This window comes from Pezoporus flaviventris, unplaced genomic scaffold, assembly GCF_033815535.1.
Source record: "Pezoporus flaviventris isolate CSIRO_AGI_PZ_B2104156 unplaced genomic scaffold, CSIRO_AGI_Pfla_v1 ptg000021l, whole genome shotgun sequence".
Classification (NCBI taxonomy): domain Eukaryota; kingdom Metazoa; phylum Chordata; class Aves; order Psittaciformes; family Psittacidae; genus Pezoporus; species Pezoporus flaviventris.
In genome coordinates, this window is record NW_026892569.1 from 9,771,782 (window position 1) to 9,785,609 (window position 13,828).

General features: G+C 45.8%; 2 protein-coding genes and 1 long non-coding RNA gene across 3 annotated transcripts in view; 2 read left to right on the forward strand and 1 right to left on the reverse strand.

Annotated features, from left to right (window-relative positions):
• The window catches only part of THUMPD3 (THUMP domain containing 3), a 350,792-nt gene that overhangs the window by 171,685 nt on the left and 165,279 nt on the right, over positions 1-13,828 (reverse strand). The gene's annotated exons all lie outside the window — the stretch shown is intronic.
• Positions 3,255-5,378, forward strand: LOC133270735 (uncharacterized). Its single transcript, XR_009743894.1, has 2 exons — positions 3,255-4,253; positions 5,090-5,378. It is a non-coding gene; the product is annotated as an uncharacterized LOC133270735 (long non-coding RNA).
• RAD18 (RAD18 E3 ubiquitin protein ligase) overlaps positions 12,607-13,828 on the forward strand; it is a 58,568-nt gene continuing 57,346 nt past the window's right edge. The window contains exons 1-2 of the mRNA XM_061455968.1: positions 12,607-12,924; positions 13,307-13,388. Coding sequence (XP_061311952.1) covers positions 12,865-12,924; positions 13,307-13,388 — 142 coding nt within the window. The 5' untranslated portion in view covers positions 12,607-12,864. The remainder of the gene's footprint in view (positions 12,925-13,306; positions 13,389-13,828) is intronic.

A 13,828-nucleotide genomic window follows, 5' to 3' on the forward strand; every position in this document is an offset into this window, starting at 1 on the left:
TGAATTACAAGAAAGGAAAAAGGCAAATCAGAAGCGGCAGTGGTAGAAGTGCTCTAAATTATTGTAGCAATGTCTGGTTAATCTTGAACCAACCCTTTTCACAAATTGTAGATTTCCCTCCCCTAGTTGTACGTTTCAGTCCCATTAAATTTGGGTCTGGGAAATGCCTTAGAATCTCAGCTTTATCATGGGCAGAAGAGTTTTCTTTACAGGCTGAGTTATGGATATCTATTTATCACCATCCAGCAAGCAGGCTCACTTGTGCACTGCAAGTACCATGAAGTGGCTGGAGCTGTTTTTTCTGCAGCTCCTCTGGTTATGAATTGCTCTTTCTTTCCCTGTTTATTTTCACTGCTAATACATAAATCAGGCGTAAAAAGGCTAAGTTGACTTGGAGCTGAAATTGACGTTCATAGTTCTCTTGTTCGAGCTATTTTACAACCCGTTTATTTGAGGAGCAGCAGTTAACCCAGTGCAGTGAAGAGATAAATGCATCGCAGGTGACAAACACAGCAGCACGAGGAGCAGCAAGTCTTTGCTGAGGGACAGTAAGTGAAGCCAAGATCCAGGGAGATGTATCTGCAGCGGCTGCTGAAGACTCATCAGCAACCTGGTGAGAAGGTGCTGAAAGTGTTGGGACAAACTGCTCTGTGGCAGCCAGGGCTGGTGGGAAGGGGAGGATCACAGTATGGTTTGGGTTGGAAATTCCATGATCAGCTGCGGGGCTTGATGGCAAGAATTATATTCCTAAATAAACCAAAGTTGGAAAATGCTGGCCAGAGCCCAGTGAAAAGATCTTCACCCACTCTTGCACTACTGAGTGATAAATAGTGGGAAAACAAATGTGTTCTGGAGCAGTAGCAGGTTTGGGGAATGATGCTTTACTCAAAGTGGCCTTGCTGTCAGCACCTTCCTGCTGCTTGACTCCTTTGACTGCCTCCCGGTGTTCTTCCGGCTGCCTTCTGGGAAAGGGAAATATAAGCCAAGAAAAGCTAGAGAAGCTTGTAAAAGATTTATGCACAATAATGTGTGGACATGGGAGGACCTCCTGACTTTCAGTCCCTGACTGCAGCGCTGGGCACGTGGCTGCCATTATTTGAGCCCTTTGTAGGTTTACTAAGTGATGAACAGGGCCAGAGCTTGAGAGAATGGTGCCCTGGAAGATTACAAGGCAAATCTTTGGAAACCAAAACCAGATGATCAATTTGCTTTAAGACATTCCCAAACAAGATGTTTAATGCTAAGGCAAAGACCTCTTGATGAGGGAGAAGAGATTCTTGGCTTATGTGGGGAAACGGCAAAAGAACTGTTTCTCCACTGCCATAGCAAAGCAAGCTGTTCAGAGCTGCTGTGCTTAAACAGCCCACAATGATATAGCACAGAATGTTGCCTTTTAAAATCATTATTGAAACAACTTTTTCGGGGAACTTAACCTTTTCTTAATTCCACAAATGCCTACTTAGCAGAAGAGATTGGGGCTAGAGGTCTGTTTAGATTTAATTTCAAGGCTTTGAAAGGAAAAGTCATGTATTTTATTTCACATATCTTTTGATGATTTGGAATTGCATTAGAAAGTTGACTTCTTGGGCACTGAGGGAAACCAGGACATGGATACAAACCTCATGACCTTCAGCAAGTTGGTGGAATTAAAATGAGCCTCATCCCACACCCCCTCTCCAACTCTGTATCCCAGGAGCAATGTCTTGCTCCCAGAATGGTGGCTCAGGGGTGGTTTCCATGCTGAGCATGTCTTGGCTGTGGTGCTGAGGCATGGGGTGCTGTGACCCTCCAGTAATTTTGGTTCATGGAAAAGCAGGCGGTGGGAAGCTGAGATCACACCTGGGGCTCTTCAGTGCCAGTGCAGGGACCCACTGACCCCGCTCTCTGTATTAAGCAAGTGCATTTTCAAGTACCCAAATTGTTCTTTCTTCCTAGAGAAACTCTTTTCAGCGGCTGCTGGTGATGCTGCTGCATCTGCATTCCTGGCTATTAGCTCTGCAGCTCTTTGTCTGCTCCCTTCACAGACAGAATTACTCCCTTCTGTAACACAGAATTACACAAAGCCAGCACCTTCAGTGAAGCATAAATCCCAGCTTTTGCTGAGGTCAAGTGCTCCCCCTCTGGTATGTTCACCCACTATGTTCACAGCATTTTAGACATTGTCTTGTCTTCCTCCAGAGCGTCTTATTTCGGCTATGTCCTGGGTTCAGCAGTAGCAGTACCATAAGACTGCACTAAATCAAACACTGCTCTGCTCCGATACTTGCTGAGTTTCCAGAGCAGAAGGGATGTTCTTGTGGTTGCTGTATCTAAGAACTAGATGCACAGCAGAGACTGATTTCCATGGATTCTTACCTTAGGGATTTACAGGATCTTCAGTAAATCTGACCCCTGGACTCAGCTCTTCCCTCCCAGTCGCAGCATAATACCCCACTGCATTTGCTGCCTGGCACTGCTCTTGGAGTCAGCATGGGACACATGCCTGGTTTGGAAGCAGACCCGCAGGGCTGGGAGGGAGCAATGGGAGCTGTATACAACAGCACTGCGAAGCCTGAGACCTGCGTAATGCTCAGGAAGAGGGGAAGGTGCCAGTGAAATGATAAATTACAGCAGCAGAATAAACCAAACATAATCTCTAGCAAAAGAAAAAAGTCCCAATGATGAGTGTTTTGGCAGCAGATCAGGAGATAATATGGCACAAGAGGTGAGGAACAACTTGTATTCAAATCTGCTCCCAAGTCCTTCATCTGAGAAAGGCTAAGTCTGTGCAGGAGAGCTCAAATTTCAACCAGGAAACACTTCAGTTAATGTACCGACATTTTTGCCTTCATGTTTCACCTATTTTACCCATTCTTCCTCTGCATGAGAATCCAAAATATTGTTTCCTATTTGATAGCTACTGTCCGTTACCTTAATTGCAACTCTTGCTGGGGGGGTGGGGAATACAGAGCACTGCATGTTCCCCATGCCCTAAGACAGAGAATAACTGCATGGGAAATCACTAAAAGAAATTTAGCGCTGGAAAGTAAAGCGATCATGTGCTGAGAAAGAAAGGGGCTGCCTTTCCTGGTGCTTGGATGCTAATGATGGGCTCTTTCTGCTGGGACTGTCTCAAGAACACACAGCATCCTTATTTTTCTGTAAAGAGCTGAATTCATTTTGTTTAGCTTTTTTCCTTTTAGTGGGGTAAGGACTTGCACCCAGGCTGAGAACCAAGCAGTCAAACAGAGACTCTAAACCAAAAGGCTGGCAAAAGAATAAGCTGTCAGGAACGATCAAATAGAACGGAAAGTATTACAGACCTACCAATGCTTCTAACTGTGCACTGCCTATCAGTTCGATAGTTTTTATATTGGAATAACTCAGAGCTAGTTAGATTACTCATGATTTTCATCACATTTATTGGATCAGCATCAGTGTTCAAATGGGAGGTATCTGCATGTGCTAGAACAACGTCTCTCTAACGTCAACAAACATCTGCTGTGGCAGAAGACCAAAATCAGCAAAGGCTAATTCATCGATGGCTTATTATTTGAATCTGTGTCCCTGTCTCGAGTCAGGGTTGTGATGGGTTCATCTGCTGCCTCCTCTCCCCAAGCTGCCTTTTAAGCAGTCGCTGGCATTTCATGCTGCCCTTAGGTCAGGTCCAACTCGATCAGCATCGGTTTATTATGAAATGCCCAGAGTGATTTTACTCATCGTGTCTATCTCAAAACAGTTCAAGAGAAAGTTTAAATATTATTCCTGGCTCCTTCAGCTGCCAACTCCAACAGCTTTTTCATGAAGTTTCCATGCTGCTCTGTAAAATGGTAAGAGTTCTTTTCCACTGATTTACATTGGCCTAAAACCATTGAAGTAGGCTAAAAAAAAAAAGAAGAAAGGATTCCATTTGCGCTTTCAAGGCATTTCTGTGTGAAACCCAGACTCTCATGGACCTGTGGCACAGATAAATAGCAGCAGAAGGGAGCTGGCTGCAGCTGGGTGCAGTGTTACCTGCCAGCATAACCTGCACCAGGGGTGATGAATATGTTTCAGCACACAGGCTGTGAACATTTTGACTAATCAAAGGTTATTAGCATCTCCCTGTTGCCTTTTGGTCTTGGAAGGCAGCAAACACCGGCTTCCCTGTTTCATCAGAGCAAAGATAACACTAGGCTGCAAACACCAGAGCCTGATTTACAGTGCATTTAAATCCCACTAGGTAAGGGATGCTTGGCCTGATAAAGTTCAGAGCAGTTTGGTGCTGTGCTCAGGTGAGCAGGATTTGCTTGCCTGGTTCAAGGAGCAGAACCCAGGGTGAGGGTCTTGTGTTGAGGGCAGCCTGGGGCAGGAAGAGGTCATGGTAGCCCAGCAGGACATGGTGCCAAAAGAGGGTCCTGCTACTCACAGCCAGCTCAGACTGCCAACCACACAGCTTTCACACCTTCGTCTTGCCCCCTCAACACATCCAAACCATTGCATGCCCTTCTCCCACCTGCCAAGGGCCTTTTCATCAGCATGTTTACACAAGGACGGATCCTGATCGCATTTACAACCGCTGAGCGACCTGCATTGGGCAGATTGGTTCCCCACAGCAGTTGAAGGAAAACCTGTTGTGGAAAAAGCTGCGAGCCCAGCGAGGCTGCACATGGATCGCTGTGGCTCCTGACCTTTCCAAAGCCCTGTTGCAGAGGGCTGCTCCCCTCTCTGACCAAATAAGACAGCACAGTGAGGTCAGCCCAAACACACTGCTCAATCCTACTTGGCGTGGGCTGGAAAAGAGGGAATTTATCATTGCATTATGATTGTCTGTTGGTCCTGAAAGAAAAGGTGAGGTATGATTAAGAAGACATTTCCTAGACTGTGGACCCTTGTGTCCTATGCAGAGAAAGGATTCTGTAGATGTGGACAATGATAAGGATCATAATCCAAGTATATAATTTGCTCCATATCTCAACTTTGAAGATCACATTTTTGACCTCTCAAAGAGATGTTACAGCAGCACAAACATTTTTATTCCTTTTGAAAATGAAAAACACACATCAGGAGAAATTTTCATGGGAGGGCAACGTATGAAATGTATAACGCAGTGGTTTTGTTCTGCTTGCAGGTTCACGCATGACAAAAGTGGCAATATAAACTGTAAACACAAAAGCAGTCATTCACATTCACAGCTGTGGATGTTAAAAGCTTCACAGCAGTCAGGTGAAGCCCAATCAGCCTAACAGATAAGGAAAATGAGGCACAGGAGTGGTCCTTGCCTGAAGCTGAACAAGTGGGTTTGAAGCTGGGAATAGACCCAAACTCTCCAGAGAGCCAACACTGCACAGAGCCACTGCTGTTACCTGCTAAGGAACAAGGAGCTGAGTAATAAATGCCAGTAGCAATGCTTCAGCAGCTTCAGGTGTGTGCTTTGGGTTGAGCATACCTGCGCATCGGAATACCGATGGGAAGCAGAAGGTGTTGGCAGATGGAGCTGTGATATCCTTGTGCTGCAAGCACTGGAATGGGCCAAGAGATACTAATGTACCAGCATATCGGTACCTGTGCCATTCTCAGCTCCAGCACCAGAGCAGTGTCACTGCTACCAAAGGCACAGAAACCCTGAGGAAAGGAAAGAGGCTGCAGAGTGTATGAGTGTCTTACACAGGGCCCCAGTGTCAGCTGGAAATGCTGTTCATCAATTTGTAAACTGCCTCTAAAGATGAACTGCCGTTTAAATTGGATTTTGTAAAAGCAGCTATAAAACATCTTGCCACACAATGCCACCTCCTTTATAACGTGCTTGTGCAAAATGCTCCCCATGCTCTGTGCTTCAGACAAGGAGGTGTGGATCATTGCTATGTGGTGATTCAGATTGCCTGCGATGCTCTAACTTGCACAGTTCACAGCCCTCCAAGAAAATGATGGGAATGATGGGAACTCAGAATAAAATGCCCTGGTGCCAGGGGCTGCCTGGGCTCCAGTTGTGCAGTTCTCCAAGGGTGAAGCACACGGAACACAGTGAATTTTGGCCAGGTTAGTGCACTGAAACAAACTGCATCAAAGAGGCAGGACATAAGTATTTCCTGACAGCCACTGCAAGGAAACAAATAAGTTGCAATCACAGAGTTTAACTTTCCATTCTGCCCCATTACTTCAAAGCTTAATTACACCATTTAAAGGACATTGGATCGATGGTAGGAGCAGACTGCAGCATTAGCTTACCCAGCAGAACAGCCCTTTCTCTGTCTCTGCCACGCTAAATAGCTTGTTTGGTCAATACTCCCTTTGCCGGGGTAGTTTAGGAACTGAACAATTTAATCACAGCTTAGAGGCTGTGAACATTTAGTGAAAGGCTTGTAGTTTTTGGTCTAATATATTATCTCATTACAAGTCTTCTATTAATTTCAGGAGGTGTTTCATGTATCTCTTGTCCAAAACCAAGAGCTGGAGGCCTTTCTGTATTTCATGCGTTCCCTTGCCCTTTGCTGGGTTGCAATGGATGCTGTTAATGGAAAACATTCCTTTCTCTCTCCATCTCGGGCCAGCTGACTTCTCTTTGCCGAACTTCCCCCACCACATGTCTGACTTCCCCACACTGCTCCGTTGATCCTGATTTGGTGGCTTTGCCACTGTCTTGCTGAAAACCAGTGTTCTTTCCTAGGTGAAAAGCACCACATGAGCTCATTTTCTGTTTGCTGAAGACAAAGCACCTAAAATGCATGGTAATGTACATCAACCTCTTCAGTTGCTACTTAGGTATTTCTCTTTACTCTTTTTCTGTTTTGTCTTTGCTTCCTTTAAATCAAAAAGATTCAGCAGGGTCTTTTATACCAGTGTAGACACATTTTATTCCACATTTTCTTCACTACGTGCTGTTTTCAGCTGAAAGACTCAACAATTAAACAGCACACATGCTGGACAGCAAGGTCCTCTTCTCACAGTGGTGGTGACCCAAGCGCTGTCATGATGTCCCCTGCCCAAGCTGACCCATTTCGCCCGAGTTCTGTTCATTGCTCTTAGGAGTGCTTAGCATTGCTGGTTGACTGACAGTGCCTGGACCAAGTATTAAAACTGCATCGTCTCATTGCCATGAAAAATCCTTGAAGCAGAAATCATAGAATCATAGAATAGTTAGGATTGGAAAGGACCTTGATGTTAAATTTCTTCAGTGCTGCCTGTGTCTGAAAGGGATATGGCAGAAAACAATTCTGCATAATCTTGTTAGACTAATGCTATTATTTTTAATGAACCATTTCAGATGGTGCTTTGAAGTAAAAAGGGAGAAAAGGATAAAATTTCCTGCTTCTGATAGTTTTTTCTGTCTCAGAAAAGAGAACTTTGGCACAAGCAATAGACATTTGCTAGGAATTAAATGTTGACAGTGAGCATCGGAATGTCCCAGTTTTCTGGCCTGTGAAAACAGAAAATGCTGTCTCTGTTGCAGGAATATTGAGAGAATAAATACGTTGATATTAGTGCAATACTTCAAATATTTATGTCCTGGTCTTGCAAGGTGTTAACATCCTATGGTCTGCACCTGGGAAGGTCCCAGAGAAATGTGTGTATCCTTTGAGGACAAGCAAAGGGAGAACCAAGCATTGCCACGCTTGTGGGTGTTTCGTTCTTACCCCATCCCAAGCCAGTCCAAATGCTGAGTACCCTGCTGTGGTTTGTGAAAGAAGAGAGAGATTTAACTCTGTAAAATAATGCCACGCTTCCAGAGTGAACTTTTCAGTGAAATAATTTATATGTCTCATTTAAACTCTTCTCTTCAGCTTCATGCCTGAAAGGTCTGTCTGCAATTTTGTCTAATAGTCAATAGGCATTCTCAAATGACAATCTGGGTAATAGTGACTATTATTAGAAGATTAAGGCAGCCAAATTGAGTACGCTCTGGAGAGACTTGTGGTCCTTGCTTTACGCACTTCTTTCCATATAAAACTCTTAACAGCAGACCTTTTAAGAAGCGCTGGAGTGTGCTTCGAAAGGGGAGGGGGGGTCCGAAATACCACTGCAGCTCTCAGCCAGTCTTACTCTGCAAACTCCCGATTCTGATGCTGTAGTGTGGACAGGTTCTCTGCAGGTATCATCAAAAATGAGAAGCTGAGCAGTGAGTCCCTCTCATGCTTGGTTGACCCTGAGCTTGCTCCTGGGAGCTCTGCTGTGGCTCCTCAGCCTGTCCTGGCCCAGAAGGAGGGACCCTGCTCCCCACCTGGGCAGGCTTCTTGGTCAACAGGCTGCACAGAGCATTTGATGGATGTGACTTCTTTTGCTTCTGTCATCCTGGAAGGTCTGATTTAGAGGGAAACAGACTGCCAACAGATTCCTCAAAAAGTGTTTAGTGCTATCAGTTACTATCGCAATAAATGTCACAGCTAGATTACATTTGACTCAAGGCATAAAACTAAGGTAGAAGCATCTTACTGGACATTGAAAAGACACCCCTCTACTTCCAGCTGTGTGCGAACCCTTGGGACTTGCTAAACGACAAAGGTTGTGTGTATTGATTAAAATATGTATATAATTGTAGCTCATAATCTTGACTGCTACTTTGGGAGTACAAACAAGACAAAATATAAATTACTATGTTCAGATGATATTGGGTTTTAGCTTAAACTATTTATTACAAAGAGATGATGCCAGTTGATGTGCTAGCTATCACATAAGTAACCTCTGACACTAAATAGTAAACTCACACTGTGGTGCTAAGCCTTATTGCACACCCATGCCTTAGCCAAAGACAGTTTCACACTACATCTTCTCTGTGTTGCTCCAGATTTTTGATTGATGCTGTGTAGTCAATTCAGTCCAGGAAAGAATGAGTAAAGCTCTTTCTTTGGAAAGGGGCTGGGTTTTAGCTACATTCTGGGCCAAACCTTGTCCTGGTTAACTTGTGTTGGTCTGATGGGCTGTTCAGGTTTTCTGCACTGGCAGATGTCAGATCTGAAATGATGTTATTTTGGTTGGCATGGTGAATACTTAATTCAGATTGCTATTGAAAGGATTGTTTTGACACGGACTTCATATAGTCCCATCTCAAGAGTTAGTACTCCATGGTGAGATTCTTCTGTTCTAAAATTCTCAACATCAGACTAAATTTAGTCATGTAGAAATCAATAAATTACTGGCAACTTTAACAGAAGGGCAGAGTTAGGTCAATGTTAAATGTTTTTGAACAATCTTACTTGTGGTATTCAGGCTCTTCTCCTCTTTGGTTGGGAATGACATGACAAGAAACTTTCCACTGCTTTAAATATTAAGGAATCTCTGAAAATACTTAGAAGCAATCAATTCAAAATGTTCCATGGTTTGGGCTTTGTTTTTATTTTTTTTAAGTACAGTATGTTCTGCAGATTTTCATCCAATTTACATGCTCGTGTCCCAGAGGCTTGTTTCCATCGTGCATTTGTATTTCTGTCATAAAGTGCGTCCAATGACACGTACGTATGAGAGGCAAATCCTCGTGGAGTATCAGTTTTAAGAACAATCTACTAAGGGCAGCAGAAGACCAGCCACTTGTTAAGAGCACAGAGAGAAACAACAGCTCTGTAAGCAGCACTGGAGCTGAAGCACCGTTTGGGGACAAACACTTCTTAACATTATTAAGTCGTGTGTAACCAGCTGGGAAGTTTGTTAAACTCCACTTAGACATTTTCTTTGTCTCAACAGTACATATGCAAATAAGCAGCTTTGGGAGATTTGCTTCATGTTAGGCTACTCTACCTCCTACTAAGCTTTTCATACATTTCTTTTTGCTAATAGAACAGGGCACGTAGTTTACAGAAATGCAGGTTGGTCGCTGCTGGTATTTTAATTTAAATGAATATTCGAGGGGGTTGGGGGAAGTGTATTTGTTCTCTGTTTTGGTGTTCTGTGTATAATAACAAGTTTTAGTGGCAGTTCAGCAAAATAAACTGGTTTAGTATTGCTACCAAAATGCCAGTGTAACAGCAGGAAGTATTCCTATGGAGGAGAATAACTGTCCTCACTCTGCAGGAGTCCTTGGGTTTAAATCTGCTCCCTGGGACCCGTCATGCTCAAACAGGCTCCAGCTGAGTAGGCGGGAGCATTTTGCCTGACCAAATTCTCCTGGCAGTCCAGACTGGAGGAGTGTGAGAGGCTTCGGCTTCCCAGTGCCTCTCCCTGCAGTGGGAAAGCTGCTGCGGGACAGCCCACAGGACTGCACCCCACAGGGAACATGCTCCCAAATAACCGTGTCCTTGTAGTCACCAAGGCTGAGGGAGCATCCACAGCTCCTCCAGCCAGAGCACCGAGATGTCCTTTGATGCTTCTAAGCAACAACTGCCCCACTGTGGTGTGAGACCCCGGGTGATAACAACACCCGCCTCCATCCAAGCCACTCCACTTCTGTCCCTGGAGACACTGCAGGATGGATACTGCCTGTGAGACAGCACAACCCACAGCCCTGACATTCCTCCCTCTCTACATGCTACAGGGATAATTTGGCCACGCTGTCCAAGAAGGTGGATGCTCTCTAACTTCTGAGTCATACAGGACTCAGGTGAAAGCACAGGTTTTACAGCTTTATTTTTATATGGTGCTTTTACCTTGGAAATAGTTTTAAGTTGCTTTTTATTCAGTAGCAGTCTGTGTGGATGGTGCCCAGCTATAAACTTATTGCCCTTTGCTGTTCATCTGTCTACCAAAACAAAAAGTAAACATGTTGCTGTAGTAATGAAACCCTTGTGTCCATTCCTAGGGAGGATGAGTTAACTGCCAACCAATAAGCTCATGTCAGAAAGCATGCAAACCTGGAATGGGATCTGCGGTGAGTGTGAGGAAAGAATAGGAAATTGAAAAAGAACACTAAGAGATTGATACATTGATTTTTTTCACAGCTCACAGAAAAAGCAGAAGAAATGGATTGCTTAAGGTGAAAGGAATGGTCACTTAAATGGCAATGAAATTATACTGTGAATTCTAGCACTTTTGGCAAGTGTCAGACAGTAAGCAGATCCATTCAGAGACATTATAGTGTGTAAGGCCAGCAGATACCATTATGAACATTTCTTCTGACCTTCTCCATTGTGTAGGTCATGGAGTAGCTTTTATGTGTGTGTGTATATATATATATATGTAAGAATTATTGAGTGCCAGTTCATGGAGCTTGACTTTATTTTACCTGATTCAAAAATTAGACTCTCACAAATCAGGAATAAGACGTGGAAATTACCCTCCTACAAAGTCTCATAGGAAAAATCAGTTTTCAGGTAACAGCATGTTTGCGTCACCAGTAGCTGCAAAAGGCTTAAAGCAAACCCGTGAATGAAGGAAGCAAAGAGACACATTATTGTTCTACAGACGAACATAAAAAACAATTAAATATGCATTGTGTGTGTGTGTTTGTGTGCAGAAACCTCTGCTACAACACGTGTAATCAACAGGAATATTCATAACGGTGTGGAGTGTATCAGTGTATTGCAGCAGAGCACCTGCAAAGGGACTGCTGTTGTTCCCCCTTGGCAGGCACCACATGTGATGGGGACAATGTGAGCACTGGTGGCATAGCCTTGGTGCCAGCCTTGGTAAGTAGCTTCTGACATTTGGATTGCACCGAGACAGGCAACTTGTTTTGCAATTTTATCCTACACACTGTGGCAATGTGCTAAGTTTCCCCAACTCTCAGGCAATTATTAAACCTTCTGAAAGCCCATCGGCAGTACTCATCCACAGTCATTGTTATCTGCTATTTTGCTGTTTTCATCCATAAGGCCATGTATTTTTAACATGGGTTTTGTGATGTCCCCTCTGCTGAATTCAAAGAGCCTGGCCATCCCCAGGACAGAGGTGACAGTAATGATTCCCATTTCCATGGCAACCCAGCACAGCCCTGCACACATCTACTGAGAAGGTCGTTCCCATAGCAAAGGGCTGACGTACACCTGTAAGGAGAAGCATAAGCAAGACATCAGGACTGATGGTGAGGTGGTGGAGTAGGTTAATTGCAGAAAGGAAGTGAGATAGGGGACTGTTCACACCTCATTGACACAGTGCCTTGGATGGTTTTTAAATTATCCTGGAGGATATGGGTGAAAACACTCCTGCCTAGCTCATGGGATCACTCCCTGACACATATCATTTGTCACCTGAGTAAACAACTTATCACAGTGCCTGAGAACTGTGTTGCATCCATAAGCCGTCCGTGGGAGTTCAAGGAACAGGATGAATGCGTAGAAATCAGTGCCACCAGTTTAGCTCCTTTGGGGATGTTCTAACTTCCACACATGCATTAAAAAAGGGAAAGTATTAACAGTGCCTAGTAGATGATGCATTTGGTGCTGAAAAATTACTTCAGTTATGAACCACTGGCACAGGGTGCCCAGAGAAGCTGTGGCTGCCCCATCCCTGGCATTGCTCAAGGCCAGGTTGGGCAGAGCTTGGAGCAACCTTGTCTAGTGGAAGATGTCCCTGCCCGTGGCAGGGTGTTGGAACCGGATGATCATTAAGGTTCCTTCAACCCAAACCCGTCTGGGATTCTATGGTTTTAAAAGTTTTAAGCGGGTATTTAGTTACAAGTCACTATAAAGTGGGATGTACTCTAGCTGTGACACGGAAAGCAGCAGTTCTAACAGGCTATTCAAGCCTCTGGTACTGAGCTCCAGGGCTGCGGGCGGACACCTCTCCTCTGCGCCGTTTACAGGGGGCAGAGGATCCTGCGGGCTTCGCGGCGGCCCAGCGAGGTCGGCCCGTGCCCGTGGCACTGCCCCGGCCCCGGCAGTCCCGGCCCCGACTCCCGGACTACAGCTCCCGGCAGCCGCAGCGCGCCGGAAGCGCGGCCCGGTAACGGATTGCCGGGCTCGGCGCGGGGGATTTGGACTCGCAGCCGGCGGGGCCGGGGAAAGTGGGAGGCCGGGGTCGGTTGGGACTGGGCCGGCCGCCATGGCCCTAGCAATGCCGGTGCCCGAGCCGCTGTGGCCGGCGAGCCTGTTCCCGCTGAAGGTGCGTGAGGAGTGGCGGGGCTTGCTGCGGGCACGGCGGGAGGGAGGACGGGTAGGAGAGATGGCGGCCGGGGTGTCAGCGAGACGGCGGGCACGCGGGGCGGCGGAGGCCGGGCCGGGCACTCCGTGTCTCTCCTCCGCGGCGGGATGAAGGCTCTGCCCGCTTCTCTCCTCCGGGCCCCGTCGGGCCGTCAGCGGGCCCGATCGGAGCGCGGCTGTGCCGCGGCGCTGCTCGCCGCCCCTCCTGTCCATGAGCCGCCCTAACGGCAGGCGTGGAGCACCGGTTCGCCCGGTGCGGGCGGTTTGCGCTGTCCTCGGTGTGAGGGCGGGCAGCGAAACACTGTCTGGTGCGAGACCTCCGGTGACCTGCGCTTCCTTTGCAGGCAGTGGATAACTTGCTGCGGTGTGGGATATGCTTCGATTACTTCAGCATAGCCATGATCATCCCACAGTGTTCACACAACTGTAAGTACAGTGTAAAGAACACCGTTACATATTGCACTGGAAGGGCTGTAAGTTTCTTGCTCTTGCAGGACTCACTCTATCCTGCTGCCTCCTGTACTAACTTCAGGAGTACTAGGTCCATAGAAGTCATCACAAAACTGCTGCTTCTTTTCCATTGTAAATCCGTGCCTCCTGTCCTTGATTAACGTATGGAAGGACAGTTAATACATCACTATTGACTTGATGGTTGCAGTTTAAATTTATTTGAGTTTTATAAAACATTGCACAGAAACAGCAGTTCTAATAAAAAATTGCATGAGTAGGAGCCAAGGTAAATGGGGCATTTGTGGCAAGTCACTACAGGGGTGGTGAGTTCATTCTTCCCTTTATCCTGTGACTTTATGGAATTTTGAATCAACATATTTCATAAGGCATGTTGCCTTATGTTCCAGGGAGTGTGT